This window comes from Cervus canadensis, chromosome 17 (assembly GCF_019320065.1).
Source record: "Cervus canadensis isolate Bull #8, Minnesota chromosome 17, ASM1932006v1, whole genome shotgun sequence".
NCBI lineage: Eukaryota > Metazoa > Chordata > Mammalia > Artiodactyla > Cervidae > Cervus > Cervus canadensis.
This window is the reverse complement of record NC_057402.1, coordinates 22,044,258-22,070,100: the sequence shown is the minus strand read 5'-3', so window position 1 is coordinate 22,070,100 and position 25,843 is coordinate 22,044,258. Positions and strand designations below refer to the sequence as shown.

At 40.7% G+C, this 25,843-nt stretch overlaps 1 protein-coding gene across 4 annotated transcripts in view; it reads right to left on the bottom strand.

Annotated features, from left to right (window-relative positions):
- The window catches only part of SLC25A21 (solute carrier family 25 member 21), a 504,473-nt gene that overhangs the window by 30,831 nt on the left and 447,799 nt on the right, over positions 1-25,843 (bottom strand). For all 4 annotated transcript variants that reach the window (XM_043434358.1, XM_043434357.1, XM_043434359.1 and 1 more), the window contains exons 5-6: positions 22,977-23,036; positions 18,879-18,986 (exon numbers count right to left, since the gene is read on the bottom strand). In XM_043434358.1, the coding sequence (XP_043290293.1) occupies positions 18,879-18,986; positions 22,977-23,036 (168 nt within the window). The remainder of the gene's footprint in view (positions 1-18,878; positions 18,987-22,976; positions 23,037-25,843) is intronic.

Below are 25,843 nucleotides of genomic sequence, written 5' to 3'. Positions count from 1 at the left end.
ATTCTACACTCAACTTCTTTTCATTTAAGAGGATTAATGACAATATATTAATCCTAAGAAAGCCCTTTTTTTGTGACATGAAGGAGAAAAAAAAAAAAAACCATAGGAACATATCTTAAAACAATAAAAGACATTTCATAGAGGAAAACCAAAAATCTCAGAAGGTAAAAATTCATTCTCTCTGCTACAAAATGAGATTTGGTGGTTGTTGTTGTTTGTGTTCTGGCACAGTAACTATCAACTTAAATTATTCATTTTGGTTTTCAAAGGAGACTTGAAGACAAGTTGAGCCACAGTTCATTTCTGTTGGAAAGACTCTGAAGGTGCTGAGCAGGCTTCTGGGCACTGTGTTTGTGCTCTGAGAAATGCAGCCTAGAGGGCTGAGGAAAGGAAAGAGGCAGTTCTCCTGGGGATGGGAGAAACAGGGCAGAAGTGAGGCTGCCTGGGTCCAGACTGGCCAACACCAGTTCTTCCTGCTTCTGGCCTAAGCTTTCTCTCCATCCTCACCCACTCTCAGTATCTAAGAGCAGGAGAGATGGAGAGCGTGGAGATCATCTAGATTCTTCAGCAACAGAGGAACCAATGGCTTTAATTGAAGGCACAGATTAACATGTTTTTTAAGATCATGGCATCCAGGCCCATCACTTCATGGCAAATAGATGGGGAAAAAGTGTAAGCAGTGACAGATTTTATTTTCTTGGGCTCCAGAATCACTGCAGATGGTTACAAAGCCATGAAATTAAAAGATGCTTGCTTGGAAGGAAAGTAATGACAAACCTAGATAGCACATTAAAAAGCAGAGACATCACTTTGCCAACAAAGGTCCATATAGTCAATGCTATGATTTTTCCAGTAGTCATGTATGGATATGAGAATTGGACCATAAAGAAGGCTGAGGGCCAAAGAATTGATGCCTTCAAACTGTGGTGCTGGAGAAGACTCTTGAGAGTCCCTTGGACTGCAAGGAGATCAAACCAGTAAATCCTAAAGGAAATCAACCTTGAATATTCATTGGAAGGACTGATGCTGAAGCTGAAGCTCTAATAACTTTGGCTACCTGATGCAAAGAGCCAACTCATTGGAAAAGACCCTGATGATGGGAAAGATTGAAAGCAAAAGGAGAAGAGGGTGGCAGAGGATGAGATGGTTAGATAGCATTACCACCTCAACGGACACCAATCTGGGCAAACTTTGGGAGACAGTGAAGGAAAGGAAGCCTGGTGTGCTGCAGTCCATGGAGTCAAAAAGAGTCAGACGCAACTTAGTGACTGAAAAACAACAAAGATGTTTTTAATCATTTTAAACTCTAGTGTGCTAAACCATAAAAATTAAAAGAGAGGACTTTTATTAGGTCTTTTTTTAATGAACTTTTATTGGAGTAGAGTTGATTTACAATATTGTGCTAGTTTCTGTTACACAGCAAAGTGAATCAACAATAAATATATCCACTCCTTTTTAGATTCTTTTCCCATTAGTTCATTACAGAGTACTGAGTGGAGTTCCCAGTGCTATACAGTAGGTTCTTATTATCTATTTTATAAATAGTAATGTCTATTATGTCAATCCAAATAACATTTATTGACTGCTAACTGCCTGATTCCCACCAATTTGGGTGTTAGGTGGACATGGGAAAATGTAACACATGGATTTTGAGTGAAGTGCTTTGCTGAATTTGAACTCAGTTATGAATAATTAAGCAAATCAGCAGGTGGTACTGTAGTTAGAAAGAGGGGTCAGGGCCAGACAGTCCCAGCTTTGAGCCCCAGCAATACCATTTGCCAGGTTAAGTAGGTGTTTTATTCTCTGGTTCATTCTCACTTTACTCATCTGTAAAATAAGGATAATAATAGAATCATCCTCATAGGATTGTTGGGATGATAAATAAGTCAGTGAACTTTGCCCTGTATAAGCATTTACTATACATTAGCTGTTAATAATAATGGCAATTATGATGATAATAATAAAACTAGTTATCATAGTAAAATAACAGGTAATTCCTTTTGGTGGCTGAAGACAGTGACAATCAAAAGGTGGAGGCTGATGTGAGGGAGGGGAAGCTAGCTTCTTCCTGCTCATTCCTTCTGGCTGTTGTTTCCTTTGGCAGAGCCCTGAACCTTTGTGAGAAAGTCCTACAGAAATGTATCCAGAGTGCAAGATCATAGGACTGCTTCCTCTGAGACCCAACCATACCTACTCCTGGGCTAGAGATCTCTTTCGAGGGATAGTTCCTCAACCCAGGAAGCAGAAGATCCTGTAAACTGGTCTCTTCCCTACCACTTGGTAAACATCCTCAGTAAGAACTGTCCCCTGGACAGGTCTATGGACAGTAGAAGCAAGGCCATCACACGGGCGCAGACTCTGAGAATGGAGAAGCGCACTGACTGGTCCTCCACCTCCCATAATGTACTTACACCCTAGCGGGCACATACATGCAGGTTACCACGTACCCGCAACACAAGAATTGCTCATTAGTGGCAGCCATTATCATAGATGCTTGATACTTTACATATATTGTCTTACTTAATGCTTTCAACAAGTGTATGGGGTGGGTATTATCATTACCTCCACTTAACAGATGAGGAAATTAAGCTACTTGCTCAAGATCACAGAATGAGTGGAGGTTCCAGAGCTCAAACTGAAGCCCTGCAGACTCAAAGTTCGTGTTTTAATACTCTGCATGGTTTTGTCATCTGAACATATCCGGTTGCCCCTCTTAACAACCTGTAAGATGGGCAGCAGGTATATTCTCTATATTTTACAGGTGAGAAACCAAGGATTGAGTAATATTTTAAGGGGAAAGGACTGAAAAATGGCTTAAGCAGAATTCTACATCTCAACCAATGGTGCTGTCATCCTCGTTGACTCATTCTTGTTATACATATGCTGTAAGGTTTTCAGAGTTTGCTAATCCAACTGATGCAGGTAAGAGATAAAATACAAATATATATTTCTGGCAACTTGGGACCTTGAGATAAAGAAAAATTTAAACTCTAATTCTCATAAGAATTAGAAGTGCCCTTTTGGCTTCATTCAGAGACATTGTATCACACATGTAAGCAAATATTTAATTAGAAAGGCAAAACCTGACTTCCACTAGGATGCTTAAATAGGAAAATACAGAATCATTTTGACTAGATCTCTGTAAACACAAGGAATTTTACTAAACTTATTTGATTACTGGGCTTCCATTTCAAAACAAAATGGTGACTGATTAGCATCATCAGCCAAATGATTCCAATACTATCCAACCCAGCAGGTCACCCACCAATTCGGTTTCCTCCCAATATTTAGATTCACTACAATTTTCATATTTAGTTACCAGCTGTGGGCCAAATTGCATTCTAAGTTTCCTAGATATACTTTTCATTGACTGCACCAGACTGCAAGTGTGGAAGAATAAGTGAGTCAGAATGTAGCTAACATTACCATATCACACTGCTCTCTACATTGGTTTAGAAAAATCTTCAGTTCATTGGTTACCTGCCAGAAGTATTTCCATTTGAAGGAACTCAGAGACTAACTCTGATGTCAGCTATTGCCAGTTGCTAATTCTGGGAACTCCCTGTTCTTCCATGCATTCATTTATTTAACAAGCACCTATAGAGCCCTACAAGGTACCGTGCACTGTGTTAACTATCTAGTATGGACTTTGCTCATATTCTAGAAACAAAAATACTTTTATATTGCTTTTTATTTGGAGAGATATACTGAAAAACATTATATCTATCCATGAGAATATTCTATAATGATTATGAACTATGAAATAGAATTTCTGTAATTGGTGCAATACTATGGAAAACAGTATGGAGTTTCCTCAAAACACTAGAAATAGAACTACCACATAACCCAGCAATTCTACTCCTGGGAATTTATCTGAAAAAATGAAAATAAAAAGTTGAAAGATACATGCACTCCAATATTTATAGCAGCGCTATTTATAACAGTCAAGATATGGAAGCAACCTGTATCCATCAACAAACTAATAGTGGATAAACAAGACATGGTATACACTGAGAAATCACCTCATACCTGTCAGAATGGCTAACATCAAATAGAACACAAACAGCAAACGCTGGAGAGGATGTGGAGAAAAAGGAACCCTCATAAACTGTTGGTGGGAATGTAAATTGGTGCTGTCAGTATGGAAAACAGTATGGATGTTTCTCAGAAAAGCTAAAAATTGAACTATCACATGACTCAGAAATTCTACTCCTGGGTATATATCTGAGAAAAACAAAACTCTAATTCGAATAGATACATGCACCCCTTGTACACAGCAGCATTACTTACAATAATAGCTAAGGTACAGAAGCAACCTAAGTGTCTATCAACAAATGAATGCATAAACAAGATATGGCATACACACACACAAACAAAATGCAATGGAATACTACTCAGCCATGAGAAAGATTGAAAATTGCTATCACTTATATATGGAATCTAAAAAGTAAAAAAGTGAACTTAGAAAAAAAGAAACAGACTCAGGTACAGAGAATAATCTAGTGGTTACCACTGGGGGAAGGGGAGGGGGGAGGGCAAGATAGAGGTAGGAGATTAAGAGGTATAAACTATTGTGTAAAAAGTAAATAAACTACAAGGATATATTGTATAATACAAGGAATACAGTCAATATTTTATAATAACTATAAATGGAGTACAACCTTTAAAAATTATGAATCACTATGTTGTATACTTGCAATTTATCTTGTATATCAACTATCAGTTCAGTTCAGTTGAGTCGCTCAGTTGTGTCCGACTCTTTGCGACCCCATGAATCACAGCACGCCAGGCCTCCCTGTCTGTCACCAACTCCCGGAGATTACTCAAACCCATGTCCATCGAGTCATTGATGCCATCCAGCCGTCTCATCCTCTGTCATCCCCTTCTCCTCCTGCCTCCAACCCCTCCTAGCATCAGTCTTTTCCAATGAGTCAACTCTTTGCATGAGGTGGTCAAAGTACTGGAGTTTCAGCTTCAGCATCAGTCCTTCCAATGAACACCTAGGACTGATCTCCTTTAGGATGGACTGGTTGGGTCTCCTTGCAGTCCAAGGGACTCTCAAGAGTCTTCTCCAACACCATAGTTCAAAAGCATCAATTTTTTGGTGCTCAGCTTTCTTCACAGTCCAACTCTCACATCCACACATGACCACTGGAAAAACCATAGCCTTGAACAGACGGACCTCTGTTGGCAGAGTCAAGTCTCTGCCTTTTAATATGCTATCTAGGTTGGTCATAACTTTCCTTCCAAGGAGTAAGCATCTTTTAATTTCATGGCTGCAATCACCATCTGCAGTGATTTTGGAGCCCCCAAAAATAAAGTCTGACACTGTTTCCACTGTCTCCCCATCTATTTCCCATGAAGTGATGGGCCCAGATGCCATGATCTTAGTTTTCTGAATGATAACCTTTAAGCCAACTTTTTCACTCTCCTCTTTCACTTTCATCAAGAGGCTTTTTAGTTCATCTTCACTTTCTGCCATAAGAGTGGATGTCATCTGCATATCTGAGGTTATTGATATTTCTCCCGGCAATCTTGATTCCAGATTGTGCTTCTTCCAGCCAAGCATTTCTCATGATATACCTCAGTTTAAAAAAAGATGTGCTATACATACACAATGGAATATCACTCAGTCATAAAGCAGATTGAAATTCTGCCATTTGCAGCAATGTGGATGGATATAGAAATTATCGTGCTTAGTGAAATAAGTTAGACAGAGAAAGACAAAGTATGATATTACTTAAAAGTAGAATTTAAAAAATAATACAAATGAATGTATGTAACAAAACAGAAACACACAGATACAGGAAACAAACCAATGGGTATCTATGGGGAGAGGGAAGGGGAAGGGGTAACATTAGGGGTATGGGATTAAGAGATACAAATTACTATGCATAAAATACATAAGCAACAAGGATGTATTGTACAGCACAGGGAATTACAGTCATTATCTTGTAATAACGTTTCATGAAATATAAATTGTAAAAATACTAAATCACTATGCTGCCCACCTGAAGCACAAATAATATTTGAAATCAATATGCTTCAATAAAAAATTCTTTTAAAAAATAAAAGTCCTTGAAAGCGTTAGTTGTTCAGTCACATCCAACTCTTCGCAACGCCATGGATGGAGGCCCACCAGGCTCCTTTGTCCTTGGGGATTCTCCAGGCAAGAAAAGTGTGGAGTGGGTAGCCATTCCCTTCTCCAAGGGGTCTTCCCAACCCAGGGATTGAACCTGGGTCTCCTGCATTGCAGGCAGATTCTTTACCATCTGAGCCACGAGGAAAGCCCAAAAGTTCTTAAAAGGTTAAAGTAAAAGAGAAGATCTGGTGCTTAAACAGTGCTCCCTGGCACCACTCTAGGGACTGATTCCTTCCTGAGAGCCCAGAATCACCAACATATCACTGAGATGACTTATGGCAGCCCAAGCTATTTTTCTTGGAGTTTTTCCATCAAGTACTGACCATAGCTGGCTCTGATTACCTTGTGAGATCACGGACAGAGGTTTCAGGCATTGTTCCTTGGGTAAATAGCTATCAGAGCATGGCCAGTAGGCACAGGCATGGGGTGTGGGTCAGAGAGAGATTTCCTCTCTCTCTAAAGTGAGAGAAGAGCGCTAGGCACACCGTGTCCAAAGACAGCATGCTCCACGTGCATCTCTTTACCTGCTTCCCACGGCAAGGGGAACTCGGGTGCATTTTAGAGCCAATGGGATAAGGATATTGCACTGGATTTCATCACATGACTAGAAAGCAAACCGGAAGATATCTTTATACAAAGAACTGAGTGTCCATATCTGGCCTTAGGAAAAATACTGCTTTGTTAAAAAGAGATCCAGTTGCTACACTTAGGTAGGAAAAATACCTTCGTTCCATTAGGAGATAGAAGATCACTGAAGCCTTTTGTTCCTCGAAGTCTTGAAGCATTTTCATAAATTAAAGAAAAAAAAAGCCCCTTCCTTTTATTTGAAAACAAAATGTAAAAGAAGAGGAATTGGGCTCAAAAATCTCCCAGTTACACATCTCTTTTTGCTTAGGTATTACACTAATTCGTCACTGCAGTTTATTTTACTAGGGCATGATTATGGACAAAAAGACATCCAAAATATAATTATATTCTTTCTAGAATTTACATTTGATGAGCAGGCCTATTTTTCAACAATCTGTGAGTGGAAAATAATTTGCTTTAAGCAAACTCTTCCAGATGCTGAGCTACGTCAACACCAAGTCACTGCCCAATAGCTGTCTGGAGGAACACGGGGCCTCCAGGTGACGAGATGTTGGCCCTGTGCTTTGCCCCAGCATTGCTGGGAGGGCGGGAGGGAAGGAGACTGGGCTGTGGACACAGGCGTGACTGGCAACATGGAAGGACCCGTTTGCTTTTCATGGTTCCCCAAACATTTGTGATTTCCCCTTAAGCTTCTTCATTACCCTCATTTCTTTATCCCAATGAAAACAGTGTGGTTTCTTGAAGGAGACCTCTGTGTTAATGCTCAGTTCATGGGAGCTAATAACTGATTAGGTTTTATTTCCATTCCCTTTAGAGATAAAGTCACCAGCTTTACAGGGTAATGGGAGGATTTGATATCAGGTGTGTATGAGCACTGGAAAAGGTGGAAGGACCCACAGAAGTTACCAGAGTGATTGGATTGGAGGGTGGTAGTGACAGAAATCATCAATTATTTTTTCTCGACATAGCTCTGTATTACATAATTTGTGAGAAAAAGTTACTTTGGTAATTTATAAAAAATGTATAAATTTTAAAACTTAAATAAAGGAAAAAACATGTGAGGCATCTTGCACAGTATCTGGCATCTAATGCATGTTCTGTAAATGGTAGCTATTATCATTACTTCAAAGTCTCAGTTCTGAAAGCAAAAACCTAGGGTTTCTGGCACAGCCAAATGTAAGACTGAGATCTATTTTCTGTAAATGATAGTAGAGAGGCAACTTGGCTGCTGCCTTAGGTATTGTTGAAAGATAACTATATGAAAGGATTCATATACATAATTCACTTTTCTGCCCACAAGAATCATAGACTGGAAAGAAATAATTTAGGTACTGAACAGCTTCCAGGCAGGATTTCACAGAGTAATGCAGGAAAAATTTGAACTTAACTCAATACATCATCATGAATGTTGACATGCCCTTGAAGCTGGCTTCTCACACTATCTGAAAACAGAGCCACACGTTCGCTCTCTATTTAACTCAACTCCTCTCTTTCCTGAAAGTGAGGATCACAAAGTATCATCCTATTCACTTTGCGTTGTGTCTACATAATACAACTAAGCTTAAGCATGTGTTCATTGCCTACGGAGAAAATAATCACTAACCTTTGTTACACTGTACCTGACCTAACTGGTCTCTAATAGATAACTAGGCTTCCCTGGTGGCTCAGTGGTAAAGAATCTGCCTGCCAATGCAAGAAACATGGGTTCAGTCCCTGGGCTGGGAAGATGCCCTGGAGAAGGAAATGGCAGCTTACTCTAGTACTGTTGCCTGGGAAATTCCAAGGACAGAGGAGCCTGGTTGGCTATACAGTCCATGGGGTTTCAACAAGTCAGATATGCTTAGAGACTAAACCACAACAACAGATTATTAAGTTCACAGGATACAGTGTATAGAGCTATATTTAATGGTGTTATCCCAAACCAGAATCAAACCCTGAACTAATTTTTTTTTTTAAATCCCTATCTTTAGAATCTATCATTGATGACACATTTGCTATCAGTTCATTGATCCTTAACTTTATCATAGAGCTTAGGTGGAAGACTATTCTCTTCTTGAGCTGAACATCTTCAAAGACTAAACAGAGGTGAAGCAGGCTTTTGCAATTTCCTAAAGGTTGAATTTCATACTTGGGGTGAAAATGATTATGTTCATATGTAACATAGATAAAAATGACAGAGTAGAAGGAAAACCTGTGCCCCATCCACACATCAGAGGCAAATACTATAGACCTCAAGGGAAGGAAAACATAATCTGTTAGCCAAATAACAACTTTGAAGTAGATTTCAAAGTGAAGAGAAAAACTGGGAAACAATTCATACAAGATTTTGCTCCTGGGGAGAAATTCACATTTTCCAGGCTAGCAGAGAGCATGCCAGTCAAATACCACTTGGCTTAACAGAAGTGATAGGGGACTTCTTTTTATATGTGTACAGAAAACAAAACAAAACAAAAATGATACACTAGTTAGGAGGGAGCAGGGTCTTACAAGGACAATAAGCTATAAAGTCACACTTTTGGCAAGACTGGGTATACAAACCCTCTCCAATAGAGAAATACTCTGGCAAGTATAATCCTCAGCCAAAAAGACTACAAACCAGAACAACACTTTGCTTGGGTTTAGTTTGAAGGACGGGGGGAAATTTGGGTCTATTCTGATTTTATCTGAACATGTTTTTACACCCACTGAACCAAACCAGAGCATGACAAAGCTGTGATTACTTTGCTCCCCACAGAAGGTCAAGCATATTTAAATTAGAGACCGGTTTTCTTTATTCACTGTGAATTTTAAGATGCTGGCCAAGATTCTGGTACTGGAATTGAAAGAAGTGTGGCAGGGATTATAGTCTTTGACTGATATGGTGGTAATTTTAAAAGTGGAGGCAAGACAAGCACACCTATTGAAATACTTTATACAGAAGCTGGAAGGATATGAGGGAAATATCAGGAACCAAATTAACCACAATTTCCTTGAAATTTCTAGAATAGTTTAGGGCTAACCGGGAGGGAAGGCATATTTTATGGATAACATACCTCCGACTGGCCAGAAAATCACAAAAAAAGCCTTAGACCACAGAGAGGAGAGCTGAAGCCAGGGGGGTGCCTACAATTGCTCTGAGAACCCAGCACATGCAGTCTCTGCTCTCAGCCAATACTGTCCTTGGACCCCAGCGAGAGGGGCCCTTTTCCTGCACCCCATGCTTTAGGGGGCCCATTCTAGCCCTTTGCCAGCCATGTCCTCTCCACAAGGCCAAGTAGACATCTACCCACATGCCACAAGCTCCTTTTAGACCATGCTCTGTGCACCCGGGACCACGGCAGTCCTTTTGCTCCATCTTTATCACTCTACCATTGCCCGCAAGACTCTCACTGTAATAATTAAGAGTAATATTGACTACTGTTACCCTAGGCTGTCTTCCACTGCAGACAACTTCTGGGAAAATTTTTATGTTTAAAGGACCGTGTGGACTCGCGTTTCCTAGGCTGACAAATTAGGAAAATTCAGGATTCCTGTGTTGGAATCCATGGTGGTTAAGATATAAGGCAGGGAGGTAGAAGGGCTGAGCCGCAGACCTGAGGCCTGAGAAACTCATATTATTGGTGAAACAGCAGTTACCTTCCTGTGAAATAAGCCTCCCGGGAAACTGCTCTGCTTTTCGTAAAGGTGTTGTCAAGCCCTCTGGCAGTTCCACGTGCAGCTCATCCATTTAGTGTTTCCCCACAGCTGGTCAGTCAGTCAGTTCAGTCACTCAGTTGTGTCCGACTCTTTGCGACCCCATGGACTGCAGCACACCAGGCTTCCCTGTCCATCACTGACTCCTGGAGCTTGCTCAAATTCACATCCATCGGGTCAGTGATGCCATCCAACCATCTCATCCTCTGTCGTCCCCTTCTCCTCCTGCCTTCAGTCTTTCCCAGTGTCAGAGTCTTTCCAATGAGTCAGCTCTTCGTATCAGGTGGCCAAAGTATTGGAGTTTCAGCTTCAGCATCAGTCCTTCCAATGAATATTTAGGACTGATCTCCTTTAGAATGGACTGGTTGGATCTCCTTGCAGTCCAAGGGTCTCTCAAGAGTCTTCTCCAACACCACAGTTCAAGAGCATCAGTTTTTCGGTGCTCAGCTTTCTTTATAGTTCAACTCTCATATCCATACATGACTACTGGAAAAACCATAGTTTTGACTAGACAGACCTTTGTTGGCAAAGTAATGTCTCTGCTTTTTAAGACACTGTCTAGGTTGGTCATAGCTTTTCTTCCAAGAAGCAAGTGTCTTTTAATTTCATGGCTGCAATCACCATCTGCAGTGATTTTCAAGCCCCCCAAATTAGTCTCTCACTGTTTCCATTGCTTTCCCATCTATTTGCAGGAAGTGATGGGACTGGATGCCATGATCTTAGTTTTTTGAATGTTGAGTTTCAAGCCAACTTTTTCACTCTTCTCTTTCACTTTTATCAAGAGGCTCTTTAGTTCTTCTAAGCTTTCTGTCATAAGGGTGGTGTCATCTGCATATCTGAGGTTATTGATATTTCTCCTGGCAATCTTGATTCTAGCTTGTGAGTCATCCAGCCCCACATTTCTCATGATGTACTCTGCATATAAGTTAAATAAGCAGGTTGAAAATATACAGCCTTGATGTACTGTTTTATGTCCAGTTCTAACTGTTGCTTCTTGACCTGCATACAGATTTCTCAGGAGGCAGGTAAGGTGGTCTGGTTTTTCCATCTCTTTAAGAATTTTCCACAGTTTGTTGTGATCCACACAGTCAAAGGCTTTGGGGTAGTCAATAAAGCAGAAGTAGATGTTTTTCTGGAACCCTCTTGCTTTCTCTATGATCCAATGGATGTTGGTAATTCAATCTTTGGTTCCTCTCTCTTTTCTAAATCCAGTTTGAACATCTGGAAGTTCTCAGTTCATGTACTGCTGAAGCCTGGCTTGGAGAATTTTGAGCATTACTTTGTTAGCATGTGAGATGAGTGCAATTGTATGGTAGTTTGAGCATTCTTTGGGATTGCCTTTCTTTGGGATTGGAATGAAAACTGACCTTTTCCAGTCCTGTGACTACTGCTGAGTTTTCCAAATTTGCTGGCATATTGAGTGCAGCACTATCATAGCATCATCTTTTAGGATTTGAAATAGCTCAACTGGAATTCCATCACCTCCACTAGCTTTGTTCATAGTGATGCTGCCTAAGGCCCACTTGACTTCACATTCTAGGATATTTGGCTCTTAGGTGAGTGATCACACCATCATGGTTATCTTGGTCATGACGATCTTTTTTATATAGTTCTTTAGTATATTCTTGCCACCTCTTCTTAATATCTTTTGCCTCTGTTAGGCCCAAATCATTTCTGTCCTTTTTTGTGCCTCTCTTTTCATGAAATAATCCCTTGGTATCTCTAATTTTCTTGAAGAGATCTCTAGTCTTTCCCATCCTATTTTTTTCCTCTATTTCTTTGCACTGATCACTGAGGAAGGGTTTCTTCTCTCTCCTTGCTATTCTTTGGAAATCTGCATTCAAATGCGTATATCTTTTCTTTTCTCCTTTGCCTTTAGCTTCTCTTCTTTCCTCAGCTATTTGTAAGGCCTCCTCAGACAACCGTTTTGCCTTTTTGCATTTCTTTTTCTTGGGGATGGTCTTGATCCCTGTCTCCTGTACAATGTCACGAACCTCCATCCATAGTTCATAAGGCACTCTGTCTTTCAGATCTAATCCCTTGAATCTATTTGTCACTTCCACTGTATAATCATAAGGGGTTTGATTTAGGTCATAGTTGAATGGTCTAGTGGTTTTCCCTACTTTCTTCAGTTTAAGTCTGAATTTTGCAATAAGGAGTTCATGATCTGAGCCACAGTCAGCTCCAGGTCTTGTTTTCGCTGACTGTATAGAGCGTCTCCATTTTCAGCTGCAAATAATATAATCAATCTGATTTTGGTATTGACCATCTGGTGATGTCCATATGTAGAGTTATCTCTTGTGTTTTTGGAAGAGTGTGTTTGCTATGACCAGTGCGTTCTCTTGACCAAACTCTGTTAGCCTTTGCCCTACTTCATTTTGTACACCAAGGCCAAACTTGCCTGTTACTACAGGTATCTCTTGACTTCCTACTTTTGCATTCCAGTCCCCTATGATGAAAAGGATATCTTTTTTGGGTGTTAGTTCTAGAAGGTCTTTAGGTCTTTATAGAACTGTTCAGCTTCAGCTTCTTTGGATTAGTGGCTGGGGCATAGACTTGAATTACTGTGATATTGAATGGTTTGCCTTGGAAACGAACAGAGATCATTATGTCATTTTTGAGATTGCACCCAGGTACCGCATTTTGGACTCTTTTGTTTACTATGAGGGCTACTCCATTTCTTCTAAGGGATTCTTGCCCACAGTAGAAGATACAATGGTCATCTGAATTAAGTTCGTACATTCCAGTCCATTTTAGTTCACTGATTCCTAAAATGTTAATGTTCACCCTTGCCATCTCCTGTTTGACCACTCCCAATCTACCTTGATTCATGGACCTAACATTCCAGGTTCCTATGCAATATTGTTCTTTACAGCATCAGACTTCCATCACCAGTCACATCCACAACTGGGCGTTGTTTTTGCTTTGGCTCTGTCTCTTCATTCTTTCTGGAGTTATTTCTTCACTCTTCTCCAGTGGCATATTGGGCACCTACCAACCTGGTAGTTCATCTTTTAGTGTCATATCTTTTTGTCTTTTCATACTGTTCATGGGGTTCTCAAGGCAAGAATAAGTGAAGTGGTTTGCCATTCCCTTCTCCGGTGAACCTGGTGGCTCAGATGCTAAAGTGTTTGCCTACAATGTGGGAGGCCCAGGTTCGACCCCTGGTTTGGGAAGATCCTCTAGAGAAGTAAATGGCAACCCACTCTAGTAGTCTTACCTGGAAAATCCCATGGATGGAGGAGCGTGGTAGGCTACAGTCCATGGGGTCACAAAGAGTCGGATACGATTGAGTGATTTCACTTTCTTTCTTTCTTTTTCCAGTGAATAATGTTTTGTCAGAACTCTCCACCATGACCCATCTATCTTGGGTGGCCCTACATGGCATGGCTCATAGTTTCACTGAGTTAGACAAGGCTGTGGTTCAAGTGATCAGTTTGATTAGTTTTCTGTGACTGTGGTTTTCATTCTGTCTGCCCTCTGATGGATAAGGATAAGAAGCTTATGGAAGCTTCCTGATGGGAGAGACTGACTGTGGGGGAAACTGGGTTTTGTTCTGATGGGCAGGGCCATGCTCAGTAAATCTTTGATCCAATTTTCTATTGATGGGTGGAGCTGTGTTCCCTCCCTGTTGTTTGACCTGAGACCAAACTGTGGTAGGGGTAGTGCAGACTGTGGGGACCTCCTTCAAAAGGTCTAATGCACACACTGTTGTATTCAGTGCCCCTGACCTGACCCTGCAGCAGGCCACTGTCGACCCTGTCTCTGCTGGAGACTCCTGGACACTCACAGGCAAGTCTGGGTCAGTCTCTTGTGGGGTCATTGATTCTTTCTCCTGGGTCCTGGTATGCAAAAGGTTTTGTTTCTCCCCTCCGAGAGTCTGTTTCCCCAGTCCTGTGGAAGTACTGTAATCAAATCCCACTGGCCTCCAATGTCAAATTCCCTGGGGATTCTCAGTCCCTTTGCCAGATGCCCAGGTTGGGAAATCTGTTGTGGGTCCTAGAACTTTCTTAACAGTGCCAGAATTTATTTGGTACAATTGTTCTGCAGTTTGTGGGTTGTCTGCTTGGCGGCTCTATGGTGGGGTTAATGGCGACCTCCTCCAAGAGGCTACATGCTGTGTCAGCCAGATCTGCTGCGCCCAGAGCCCCTGCCCATGTGGCAAGTCACTGCTGACCCGTGCCTCCATGGGAGATGCTCAAACGCTCTAAGGCAGGTCTAGCTCAGTCTCTGTGGGGTCTGGGTCCTAGCATGCACCAGGTTTTGTTTGAGCCCTCTGAGCTTCTCTGGTGGGTATGGGGTTTGATTCTAAATGTGATTTCGCACCCCCCCCCCCCAATGTCTTGCTTGGGCTTCTCCTTTGCCCTTGGCATGGGTATCTTTTTTTTTTTTTAAACCACAGCTAATAACTGACTGAAAAGGCTGAAAATGAGCTTCGTTCACAACCTCCAGGTGAGGTGACCATGAAGCTTGATGAAGAATACATGCTTACTTTATATGACTCTTCTGAAGGAAGAACATATTGATGGAGGTAGAATTCTTCCCAAAATGGCTTCAAATGTTTTCAGTGTCCTCTCAAACTTTTGTTGCTACATGCAAGTTATTTACAGTAAACAGATAGCCAACTACTACTGTTTACGATAACAGACCTCATTTGAGTTTAAAGACCTCAGTAGATACTGAAGCTGGGCTGCCTGCCCTTAAGAATTCAGGCTAAATGGATTGTATTGGCAGTTGGGACTGACCTAAGGGAACCATTGCCCAGTAAGCTGTTTTCACACCCACAGCTGGATTGGGCTGTGACTATTAACTGGAACATATCTCAAGATAGATCTATTTCTTAAACCTTAAGCATTTATAGGATCAATTTACATCTAGAAATTGTTATTGGTTGAATGCCTATAATGTACCAGACTCTGTTAAGACCTTTGTGTATATTATCACATTTGCTATTGTTCAGTCACTAAGTTGTGTCTGACTCTTTGTGACCCCATGGACTGCAGCATAGCAGGCTACCCTGTCCTTCACTATCTCCTGGAGTTTGCTCAAACTCATGTCCATTGAGTCAGTGATACCATCCAACCATCTCATTCTCTGTTGTTCCCTTCTCCTCTTGCTCTCAGTCTGCACTTGCCCAAAATGGTAGTTGGTTTTAAATGACTAGATCTGAAATTTGCTGTTCTTAAGTAATGCTCAAAATTCTCCAAGCCAGGCTTCAGCAACACGTGAACCATGAACTTCCAGATGTTCAAGCTTGTTTTAGAAAAGGCAGAGGAACCAGAGATCAAATTGCCAACATCTGTTGGATCATCAAAAAAGCAAGAGTTCCAGAAAAACATCTATGTCTGCTTTATTGACTATGCCAACGCCTTTGACTGTGTGGATCACAATAAACTGTGGAAAATTCTGAAGGAGATGGGAATACCAGACCACCTGACCTGCCTCTTGAGAAACCTGTATGCAGGTCAGGAAGCAACAGTTAGAACTGGACATGGAACAACAGACTGGTTCCAAATAGGAAAAGGAGTACGTCAAGGCTGTATATTGTCACCCTGCTTATTTAACTTCTATGCAGAGTACATCATGAGAAACACTGGGCTGGAGGAAGCGCAAGCCGGAATCAGGATTGCCGGGAGAAATATCAATAACTTCAGATATGCAGATGACACCACCCTTATGGCAGAAAGTGAAGAACTAAAGAGCCTCTAGATGAAAATGAAAGAGGAGAGTGTTGGCTTAAAGCTCAACATTCAGAAAACTAAGATCATGGCATCTGGTCCCATCACTTCATGGCAAATAGACGGGGAAACAGTGGAAACAGTGGCTGACTTTATTTTTGGGGCTCCAAAATCACTGCAGATGGTGACTGCAGCCATGGAATTAAAAGACGCTTACTCCTTAGAAGGAAAGTTATGACCAACCTAGATAGCATATTTAAAAGCAGAGACATTACTTGGTCAACAAAGGTCTGTCTAGTCAAGGCTATGGTTTTTCCAGTGTTCATGTATGGATGTGAGAGTTGGACTATAAAGAAAGCTGAGTGTCGAAGAATTGATGCTTTTGAACTGTGGTGTTGGAGAAGACTCTTGAGAGTCCCTTGGACTGCAAGGAGATCCAACCAGTCCATCCTAAAGTAGATCAGTCCTGGGTGTTCATTGCAAGGATTGATGCTGAAGCTGAAACTCTAGTACTTTGGCCATCTGATGCGAAGAGCTGACTCATTTGAAAAGACTCTGATGCTGGGAAAGATTGAAGGCAGGAGGAGAAGGGGACGACACAGGATGAGATGGTTGGATGGCATCACCAACTCCATGGACATGGGTTTGGGTAGACTCCGGGAGTTGGTGATGGACAGGGATGCCTGGCGTGCTGCGGTTTATAGGGTCACAAAGAGTCAGACACGACTGAGCAACTGAACTGAACTGAACTGATCATGTCACTTCTTTCTCTCAGAATTTTTTGGTAATAGGCATAACCCCATTACTTTATGTTGGGTGACTATGCACTACTTTTCAATTTGATCACTATTGCCTATAAAGTGCCTCCTCTGATCAGCTACTCAATCCTGATAACTGCTGGAAATAAATGCTGACATCTGTGACCTACGTGATACCTCTGTTACTAAGTTCTGACTAGTTGATGTCATATGACAAACAGTTTGTAAGGAACCTAATAGATTGTATTTTGTCTAAGTAAATGAATTCTGAATGCAGTTTAGTGAATTCTGCAAAAGAAATAACACCAAACAAGTTCTCCTCTCTCCCCAACTTAAACAAACAGTTGCATATACACCAACAGTTTACACAGACCACACTCGGTCAACGAACTAGGAGCACGTGCACATGCAGCATTTTTTGTGTTGGGCTGCAAGGGCATTTAATGTGTTCTAGCAAGGCCTTGGCACATGCAAAACATAACCAGTGCTTACATGGCCTCAGTGCAGAACCTCCTTGAAGGCAGAGGAGAGAAAAAGAACAATAGGCTTGAGTAGGGGTGCTATGATAATTTGTTATTTTCACTCCTGTGAATGCTTCTTGGTGCTCTGTCCCATTTTGTGTTTCTCTACTTACACGCTGTCTTGATGAAGGACTGCAGTTGGAAGGCCTGTGTATTCTTTTGCTCACTCCTTCCTGCCCCAAGACATGCTTCCCAATGGGTAAAATGGGACACTGATGGGGAGCTCCAAATTTCCTATCTGGTAATTCTCCCAGTCTAACAAATCAAATTTTCCTTGAGCACATTCCATGGGGGCTGTCTTAAGTGCTCCATATTGATAGGACATTGAAAACGTGTTTCTTTTTATTTCCTTCTGGTGCCTGCCATCTTTTCCCATCATTCAAGGAAGAACAGAGAAAAAGCAAAACAGAATCACAGTAGGGCAACACAGGAATTTTCAGCCTTTTCTAAAGTGCTGTGTATCTCTGCAATTAGGACAACCTTCTGAAACTTAAAAAAAAATCTCCCTTAATTAGGACTGACCTCATCTGAGGAGCTGAAGCAGCCCAGCCCTGTCCTCCGCAGGCCTTGGCAGCGAAGGTGAGTAGGGCTCTCTCTCTTTCCCATAGCCCTGCTCAGGAAGCTGCCAGAGAGCTCTCAGGCAGTATCAGCAGACAGGAAGTGGGGTGGGAGTGAGGGGGTCTCCACCCACTAGCAGCTGCTTAAGTGATAGGCAGGGGAGCTTTTCTACCGAGAAATTCAGGTCAGCAGATACTCCAGACCAATTTATACCACATGCTACCCAGTTGTGGAAGTGAATTCAAATGCTAAGAAAGGACCTGAACTGCCAATCTCCTTATTTTTTTCCTACCTTTGGCTTGGCACCCAAAAGAATAAAAGAAGAACAATTGGACTTGGTGGTTTAAAGGGAATTATTAGGCAACTGGAAGGAAGTGAAGGCAGCGCAGACCAAGGGAAGCTGTCTTCATGGAACATCATGTACCAGTGATTAGATGTCAAGACCCATCATTGTCCAAGTGGTGATGTCTACACAGGTTTGGTAACCCGCTCATTCAGATTTAACCAAAAGACAAGCTTGACAGATTATCAGAATCTTTGGGGGAGGGCAGTGGGTGGAGTGGGGAATGGAGGGAAGTAATTTTGAAAAAATGATTTCATAATTTTTTTTAAAAAAGCTCAACAATATTGTCACCTCAGTGTTTTTTTTTGCTACAGTCTATTCTAGTAAAATGTGAAAAAGAGGTTTTGCCAAAAGTAGAGAAAATATTTCCAAATAAGTCATCATATATTACATTACAACTCTAAAATAAAAATGTCTAAACATGTTTGTCCATCAGACTTTAGTGCTTTTTTGTTAGCACTTTCCTGTGGAAGAAATTGGACTTTTTCTTATGCTACTTCCTTAACAATAAGTTACTATGGCTTTAGCAAGTGGCTAGGAGCAGGGTTCATAATTTTATACTGTATACTGAAAAATAATTTTTTAAATTCCCTCAACAATAGGAAAACAAATGATTACCTCTGTAAATCTGTTCCGATTGGCTTGCAAGCCAACTTTTACTACCTCAAAAGGGTTGACCACGATGGCTTCTGTTAGTCCAGATCCCAATCCAGCAATGGCAAATGTCTAGAAAAATTAAGTCAATCAATACTTTAAAACAAGTTATCATGTATATGAGGTTAAACATCTTACTCATTACACTATGCAGCTGAATGGTATAATGAGAATGGAGAAACTCACATAAATGCACCATATACCATTACTAAACAGCTTTAGATCTTGATTCGATGCTGACAATTATTGAAGCAGAAATTACAGAAGCCACAAACCACATCCTAACAATTCAAAATAAAACGTCAAAGCCCCATCAACAATGACTTTGTCCTTTAATGAAAAGCAAGGTTGTTTTATGTATTTAAGGTGGATACTAAAACATCTGCACATGTAACAACTAAGAGTTTGACTTAGTAAAAGGAGAGCTTCATTTTTAAACAGCTGCTTAAATATATTTAGTGAACATATAAAAAATTCAAGGAGCAGAACCAGAAATAAAACGTTCATAAAAAGCTAAATTTCAGGTAACCAGAGTATAGTTGAAAATATTTAAATATATAGCCACATTCTTAGAGTCATTATTCTAGGAAGTTAAGAAACAAAAATAATTTTAAAATTCATCTGTTTTTTTTTAAATTGAGCCCTATTCTTCTAGACCTAGAAGCTGAGGGATAAAGGCTGAGGTCAGAAATTGCTAGGTTGTCTTGAAGGGCTCAAATAAAATCTAGAACATTCAGCAAGAGGCAGCTGTGTCTCAGGTTATTTTCTACCTGTTAAGAATTTCTGCACTAGGAAAGAACAACTTTCTAGAATTTTCTTCTGAATAGAATGCTGAAGGGTTTTTTCAGAAACTTAAATAACTACAACTATTAAAACACACACACTTGGCAGGAAAACAAAACAAAACAGTCTCAAACCTTCAAAACAGATGCTGGAAAAAAATAATTCTTTAGTGCTGAAGCTCTAGCTCCAGGAGAAGAGTTATACTATATACAACTAGGAGAAGAAAAAAGCCAATGAAGAGTAAAGAACAGAAGCTCTTATTAGGAGTCTGTAATAGGAGACTAAAAGAGAAAAAACAATGTTCTATATCCTTAGAAGGGGAGGCAAGATGGAACCAGGGCAGAATCCAGAGCCAGGAGGTCTGGGTTTAGGTTCTGATTCTGCCATCTTATTGGCTGTGTGACCAGAGCTGCCATGTAGAGTAGTTTATGCACAAAGGTGCATGTAGAGGCTGAAATCAGCCTGCACCCTGTTTGCCAAGTGGGAGTTCTGGAAAAGCACCAGTCAGGAGAAAGGAGCACCTTATCATAATCCACATAAAACACCATGTGTGTCAGCTGCAACTCTGTATATAAATAACTGAATCTTTTAAAGGCAATGTGGTACATATATACAATGGAATATGACTCAGCCATTAAAAAGAATGAAATAATGCCATTTGCAGGAACATGGATGGACCTCGAAATTACTACTAAGTGAAATGTGTCAAACAAAGACAAATCTCATAGGATATCACTTATATTTGAAATCTAAAAAAAAAATGATACAAATGAACTTATTTACAAAACAGAAACAGATTCATATACTTAGAGAACAAACATTATTACCAGAGGGGAAGGGAGGAGGGGAGGGATAACTCGGGGGTTTGGGATTGACGTGTACACATTACTAATTGACGTGTATACATTACTATATTTAAAATAAAATGCCTTTCCATGAAAAAAAAACAATGAATTTTTTATATCACAGTTTTCTCATCTGTAAAATGGAGACTATAATATCTAATCTTTGTACTTAATAAGATTATTATGAGGGTCAAAATCATGTGTGAAAGGCTCCTGTAAATTGCTGTTATTGCTACTAAAGACCACTGTTACTGTTGTACAAAGAGGAAGAACAAGATTTCACACAGATTTCAGGATAGAATAACTAACAATGCTTTCCTGTATTGCCCCTTCATCACAATTTTAAACATATCTGTATAGGGTAACAGACCAAATATTTTATTCATTTATCTCAGACTCCCATCATGGAAGCCAAAAGCAGAAGAAAAAGAAAAATACTAGTCCCAAACTCTTCTGACTGAAAAAAGCTAAAATCCAGATGTTCAGGTTTTTATTACTATATGCACCCTTCCAAGTAATTCACTTTTTTGTTCTTCTATAAAACTCAGCTACATTTGCTGTCAGAACTAGTGTTCAGCAGTCCCTTGTCAAAAGAATTGATCAGCTATCAGCATATCATGTTACTCAGGTTGTTCCAGAAATCAACGGTGACCGTCAGGTTCCCAGCCTCCCAGGCTCTTCAAGTGAGAGCACCAAGGGACATTTAACGGCTGTTTAAGTGTCTAGCTGCATCAAAGAGAAACTGAAATAAATGAGTTCAAGAAAAGAGAAAAACTATATACAGTTTGCCTGAATTCAGTGAGAGGATCTGGAGTGGCCAAATGCTTTTCTTTTTGAATTAGCAAGAAAGAAGCATGGTCTCTCACATGGTACAGATGCTCCACCCAGGAGCACCCAGCTGACCCGCTGGAAACCATCCTCTTTTTAACAAGATGTTTCCAAAGTGAAGGGAGACATTCAGGGAAGACACTGAGGAATTAATAAGAAATCTCAGCTAATTTTAGGACTCATGCTACCACTTCTCCTTCTAGGAGAAGCCTCCTCACAGCCCCCTTGTTTAAGTAGGACCAGAGGTTTCCTTGTCGTAACACAAAGCAACACTATTGGGTTTCTTAACTGGAGCCTTCCTAGAAAGGGAGCATGCAAGATTTTTTTTTAATAGCAGCTAATTCTTAATCAGTCTTTGGTGTTGTTTAGTTGCTCAGTCGTGTCTGACTCTTTTGCGACCCCACAGACTGTAGCCTGCCAGGCTCCTCTGTCCATGGGATTTCCCAGGCAAGAATACTGGAGTGGGTTGCCATTTCCTTCTCCAGGGGATCTTCCAGACCCAGGGGTAGAACCTGCGTCTCCTGCATTGCAAGTGGATTCTTTACCACTGGGCCACCAGGGAAGCCCAGTGAATTACCGATTCCCCGGTGGCTCAGCGGTCAAGAATCCCCCCTGCAATGCAGAAGCTGTGGGAGGCACAGTTTTGAATTCCTGGATCCAGAAGATCCCCCGGAGGAGAACATGGCGACCCACTCCAGTATTCTTGCCTGGAGAATCCCATGGACAGAGAAGCCTGGTGGGCTAGGATCCATAGGGTCGCCAACAGTTGGACAGTGAAGTGACTGAGCATGCAAAGTAAATAAAGAGCGGAAGCTCAGAACGCCGCCCCTTTGGCTGAGTTCTGAGGTGCATTCCATCAGGTAAACTGGAGGTTGGAAGGCACATTGTCACTTGGAGGGCTAAGGTAGATTTAGTTTAGTTTAGTCGTGTTTTGCAGATTTTGAGGAGAAATTATTGCACTGGCTCTTTCTGGGGCTCTTGCTGCACTCATAATAATAGAACATACTTGACCAATATAATTTAACTTGTTTTGTGAAAAGCAACAAAATCACTAAGAAAGAAAGGAGTGGTATCTACAAATGTTCAAATCACCAAATGACTTTTATCGTAATAGTTGATCTGACATGGTAAGATCACTATTCTCCCCAACTATAAAAGGCCTCTCAGTGGGCATCTGACCACAGAGTGACCTGAAGTCCTATACTTACTACAGCTTGAGCAAGAGCTGGAAAAGTGACCCGTTAGGAAATAATTTTAGGTACATGGACTTTCACATAAATAGATATGTGTAGTATGCATGTAAACACATGCATTTTGGGGGTTTAAAGGAGTCTTTGACAAATGCACCCTTTATTTTATATTCTTGACCATATCTCATATGGGCCTTTCCACACATATCATTATTATCATAAATTCATCACTGGGAGCTATAAAATAGCCAAATTGTGAGTTATTAGGAAGATGGCTTTCAACAAGTAGCTGAACATTGAATAACTCAAATTCATATTTTAGTAGCTGAGCTTGGGGAATCAAAAGGGTTTTTGTTTCCAGATTTTGCTTTATGAAATAACACACACACTTAAGTATAATAAATACTCTCACTTACCAATGCTGGTGACAGTGACACATATCCAAGCAATTTCTTGTACTGCTCAAAGGTGAAAAACTGTGAAACAAAACCAAACTCAGAGATTTATAACAATTTCCTGCAACAAACCTTTAAATTGACTCAAATTTCTTTAGTAAATCATTATATTCACTAATAACTTAAAAAATGATAAACCATCGAGCACAGTTTTTAATCCAGCCTTGGGTAGTTGCTATTGAATCATACTTGAACATTCACATTTTTAAATGCCGCTATAATAACCTACAGAAGAGAAGATGGAATCCTTTATAGCAGTAAATGAACCATACAGCTGCCATTTACCATGACCATTTTCAGTTTCCCTAGACATCAATAGACTTCTTTTTTATGGCAGTGATTCAAAATTACAGGCATAGAGACCTGAAGTCTTCGGTCTCCTATGTTTTCTCTATGACCTGCTTTCCCAGTGAATGCCCAATTTTCTAACCCCCTTGTGAAAGACACCCACTTCTCGGCTGTAACTCGCATTTATATTGCTGTGTATCTCTCTTGTCCCATGGGATTACTAAACACTCAATAATGATGAAGATGCCATGATAAACTAGGAAAGGACCCAGCAAGGACACATCTAATCTGTCCCCTGCCTGAAAGTAAAACTGTCCTGAATCTGAATGAATAAACAGCTGTTTAATCTTCCCTTTAAAATATGATGATGATGATGATGATGATGATGAAGATTTTGTTGGTTCTTTCAATAGTTGATGTTTAATATAATTTTCTCTGTGAAGGGATTTCTATGGAGGCAAATCTAATCAGTCACTTTGTATAATATGACCCAAATAAATTTTTCTCCTCTCTTTCTATCCTATGCATTTTGGACAACAATCTGGTTGAACATGATGTTTTGCCCCTGGATTCTCTGTTAGGTACCCTGCCAAAATCACTGATAAAACACACTCTTAGGTCCTGCTAGGGTCTGATTCTCAAGACTACAGAAATGGCATGGGCACTTTATGGTCTTAAATGTCTTCTACTCTACTACTTTATAACCCAGTACAATGGAACAATAAAAAAATGTAGATTTGAAAGCCAGATAATATTCTGTTGTTAGAAAGAGGTAGTTACATGTAGATGTGGCTCTCCTGAATCTTTGGGCAGTTCAAAGGTCTTTACGTCACCAGATAGATTGATTCTTTTAAAGACTCAGGAATGATTTTTGTGCTATGGTCCTTTAGATCACCTATGGATGTAGACTTCCATAGAACAGGAATTCATTCTTTCACTGATTTGACAAATATTTCTTGGTTCACACACTGGGGATGCAGCATAAACAAAGAGAAACCCTTGCTTTCTTGGTTTAACATTCTAGTGGATGGTAATAACCCTGAAACTATCCTGATGTTCAACTAGTAACACCAGGAGCCATCACAGTTTTGATGAGAGATGTACTAGAAATGATTAAAAGGAAAAGGGTTATGGTCTTTGGGTTTAAAAAATAAATTATGTTTTTCTTTCTTCTCATGGTCATCATCATAACAATTCTTTGATAATCACTTTGTGTGGATTTTGACATAAGCAGTCCTAGGTTTGAATCCTGACTTAGCTCTGGAAGCATAGCTTGACCTTTCTGACCTTGAGGACGTAAGACTTCACTTCTAGAGTAGTCCTTAAATAAGAAAACTTGAGGAAGATTTCTTGACAGTCCCGGCACGCAGGAGACTTTCAGAAAATCTTAGTTTCCATTTCCTTTCTTCACTTTGGGACTAAAGGAACCATAGATCCCTTATTGACATGGATCATTCACAAGAGCCTGCTGTGGTCTAGGAAACATGCTAAGGCCTTTGCACATGCTACTGCATTAAATCCATGAGACAGGTTATAGCACAATCATGATTCCCATTTGTAGATATCTGTCCTGCAGCTAGGGAGTCGAAGGATGGAGGTTTCTCGCTACGTCCAACTCCAAAGCCTGGGTTTGCTCTCAGCCACTATACCGCACTGCTCACTGGTGAGCCACGCTTTTCAGTGGTTTGGGAAGAGATTCTCTGTGCTACAGTTTTCTTCCTGCTGAAATCTCCTTGCCTTCCCTGACCCCAGAAGCTGAGTTCCTTAAGGCAGAAGATTTCAAACTTTTCTGACCACAATCTAGGTAAAAATTACCCAACTCAGATACATACATGCATGCAGCACACACTCACATTTATCACTGAAACAAAACACTGCCGTAAAACAATGTTTACCACTTCACTAAGTGAAGAGGGGTAATGCATTCTGTTTCTACTCTATTTCATCAGAAATTTTTTTCTGGTGACCCACTACATTGATTTCAGAGCTCACAGGTCATGGCCCATATTTTGGAAACATGCTCTAAGGGGTCTATGTGAGTTCAGGAAAATTCTGGGAGAGGATGGATCTTGCAGAATGCCTCACTACCTTGTTCCCTTCCAGTGTGAGTATGCATTTTTTCTTTCTGACTTTCTGTCATGAAAAGAAATTATAGACCAAACAGATCTTGAAGAAGTGTGGGAACATGGACTTGACCTGTGATGTGCTGTGATTTGCTGGGCTGTGCTTAGTCGCTCAGTCATGTCCTACTCTTTGTGACCCCACGGACTGTAGCCCATCAGGCTCCTCTGTCCTTGGGGATTCTCCAGGTAAGAATGCTGGAGTGGGCTGCCATGCCCTCCTCCAGGGAATCTTCCCAACCCAGGGATAAAACCCAGATCTCCTATGCTGCAGGCTGATTCTTTATTGACTGAGCCACCAGGGAAGCCCAAGAACTGGAGTGGGTAGCTTATCCCTTCTCCAGGGGATCTTCCCAACTCAGGAATCAAACCAGGGTCTCCTGCATTGCAGGTGGAATCTTTACCAGCTGAGCTACCAGG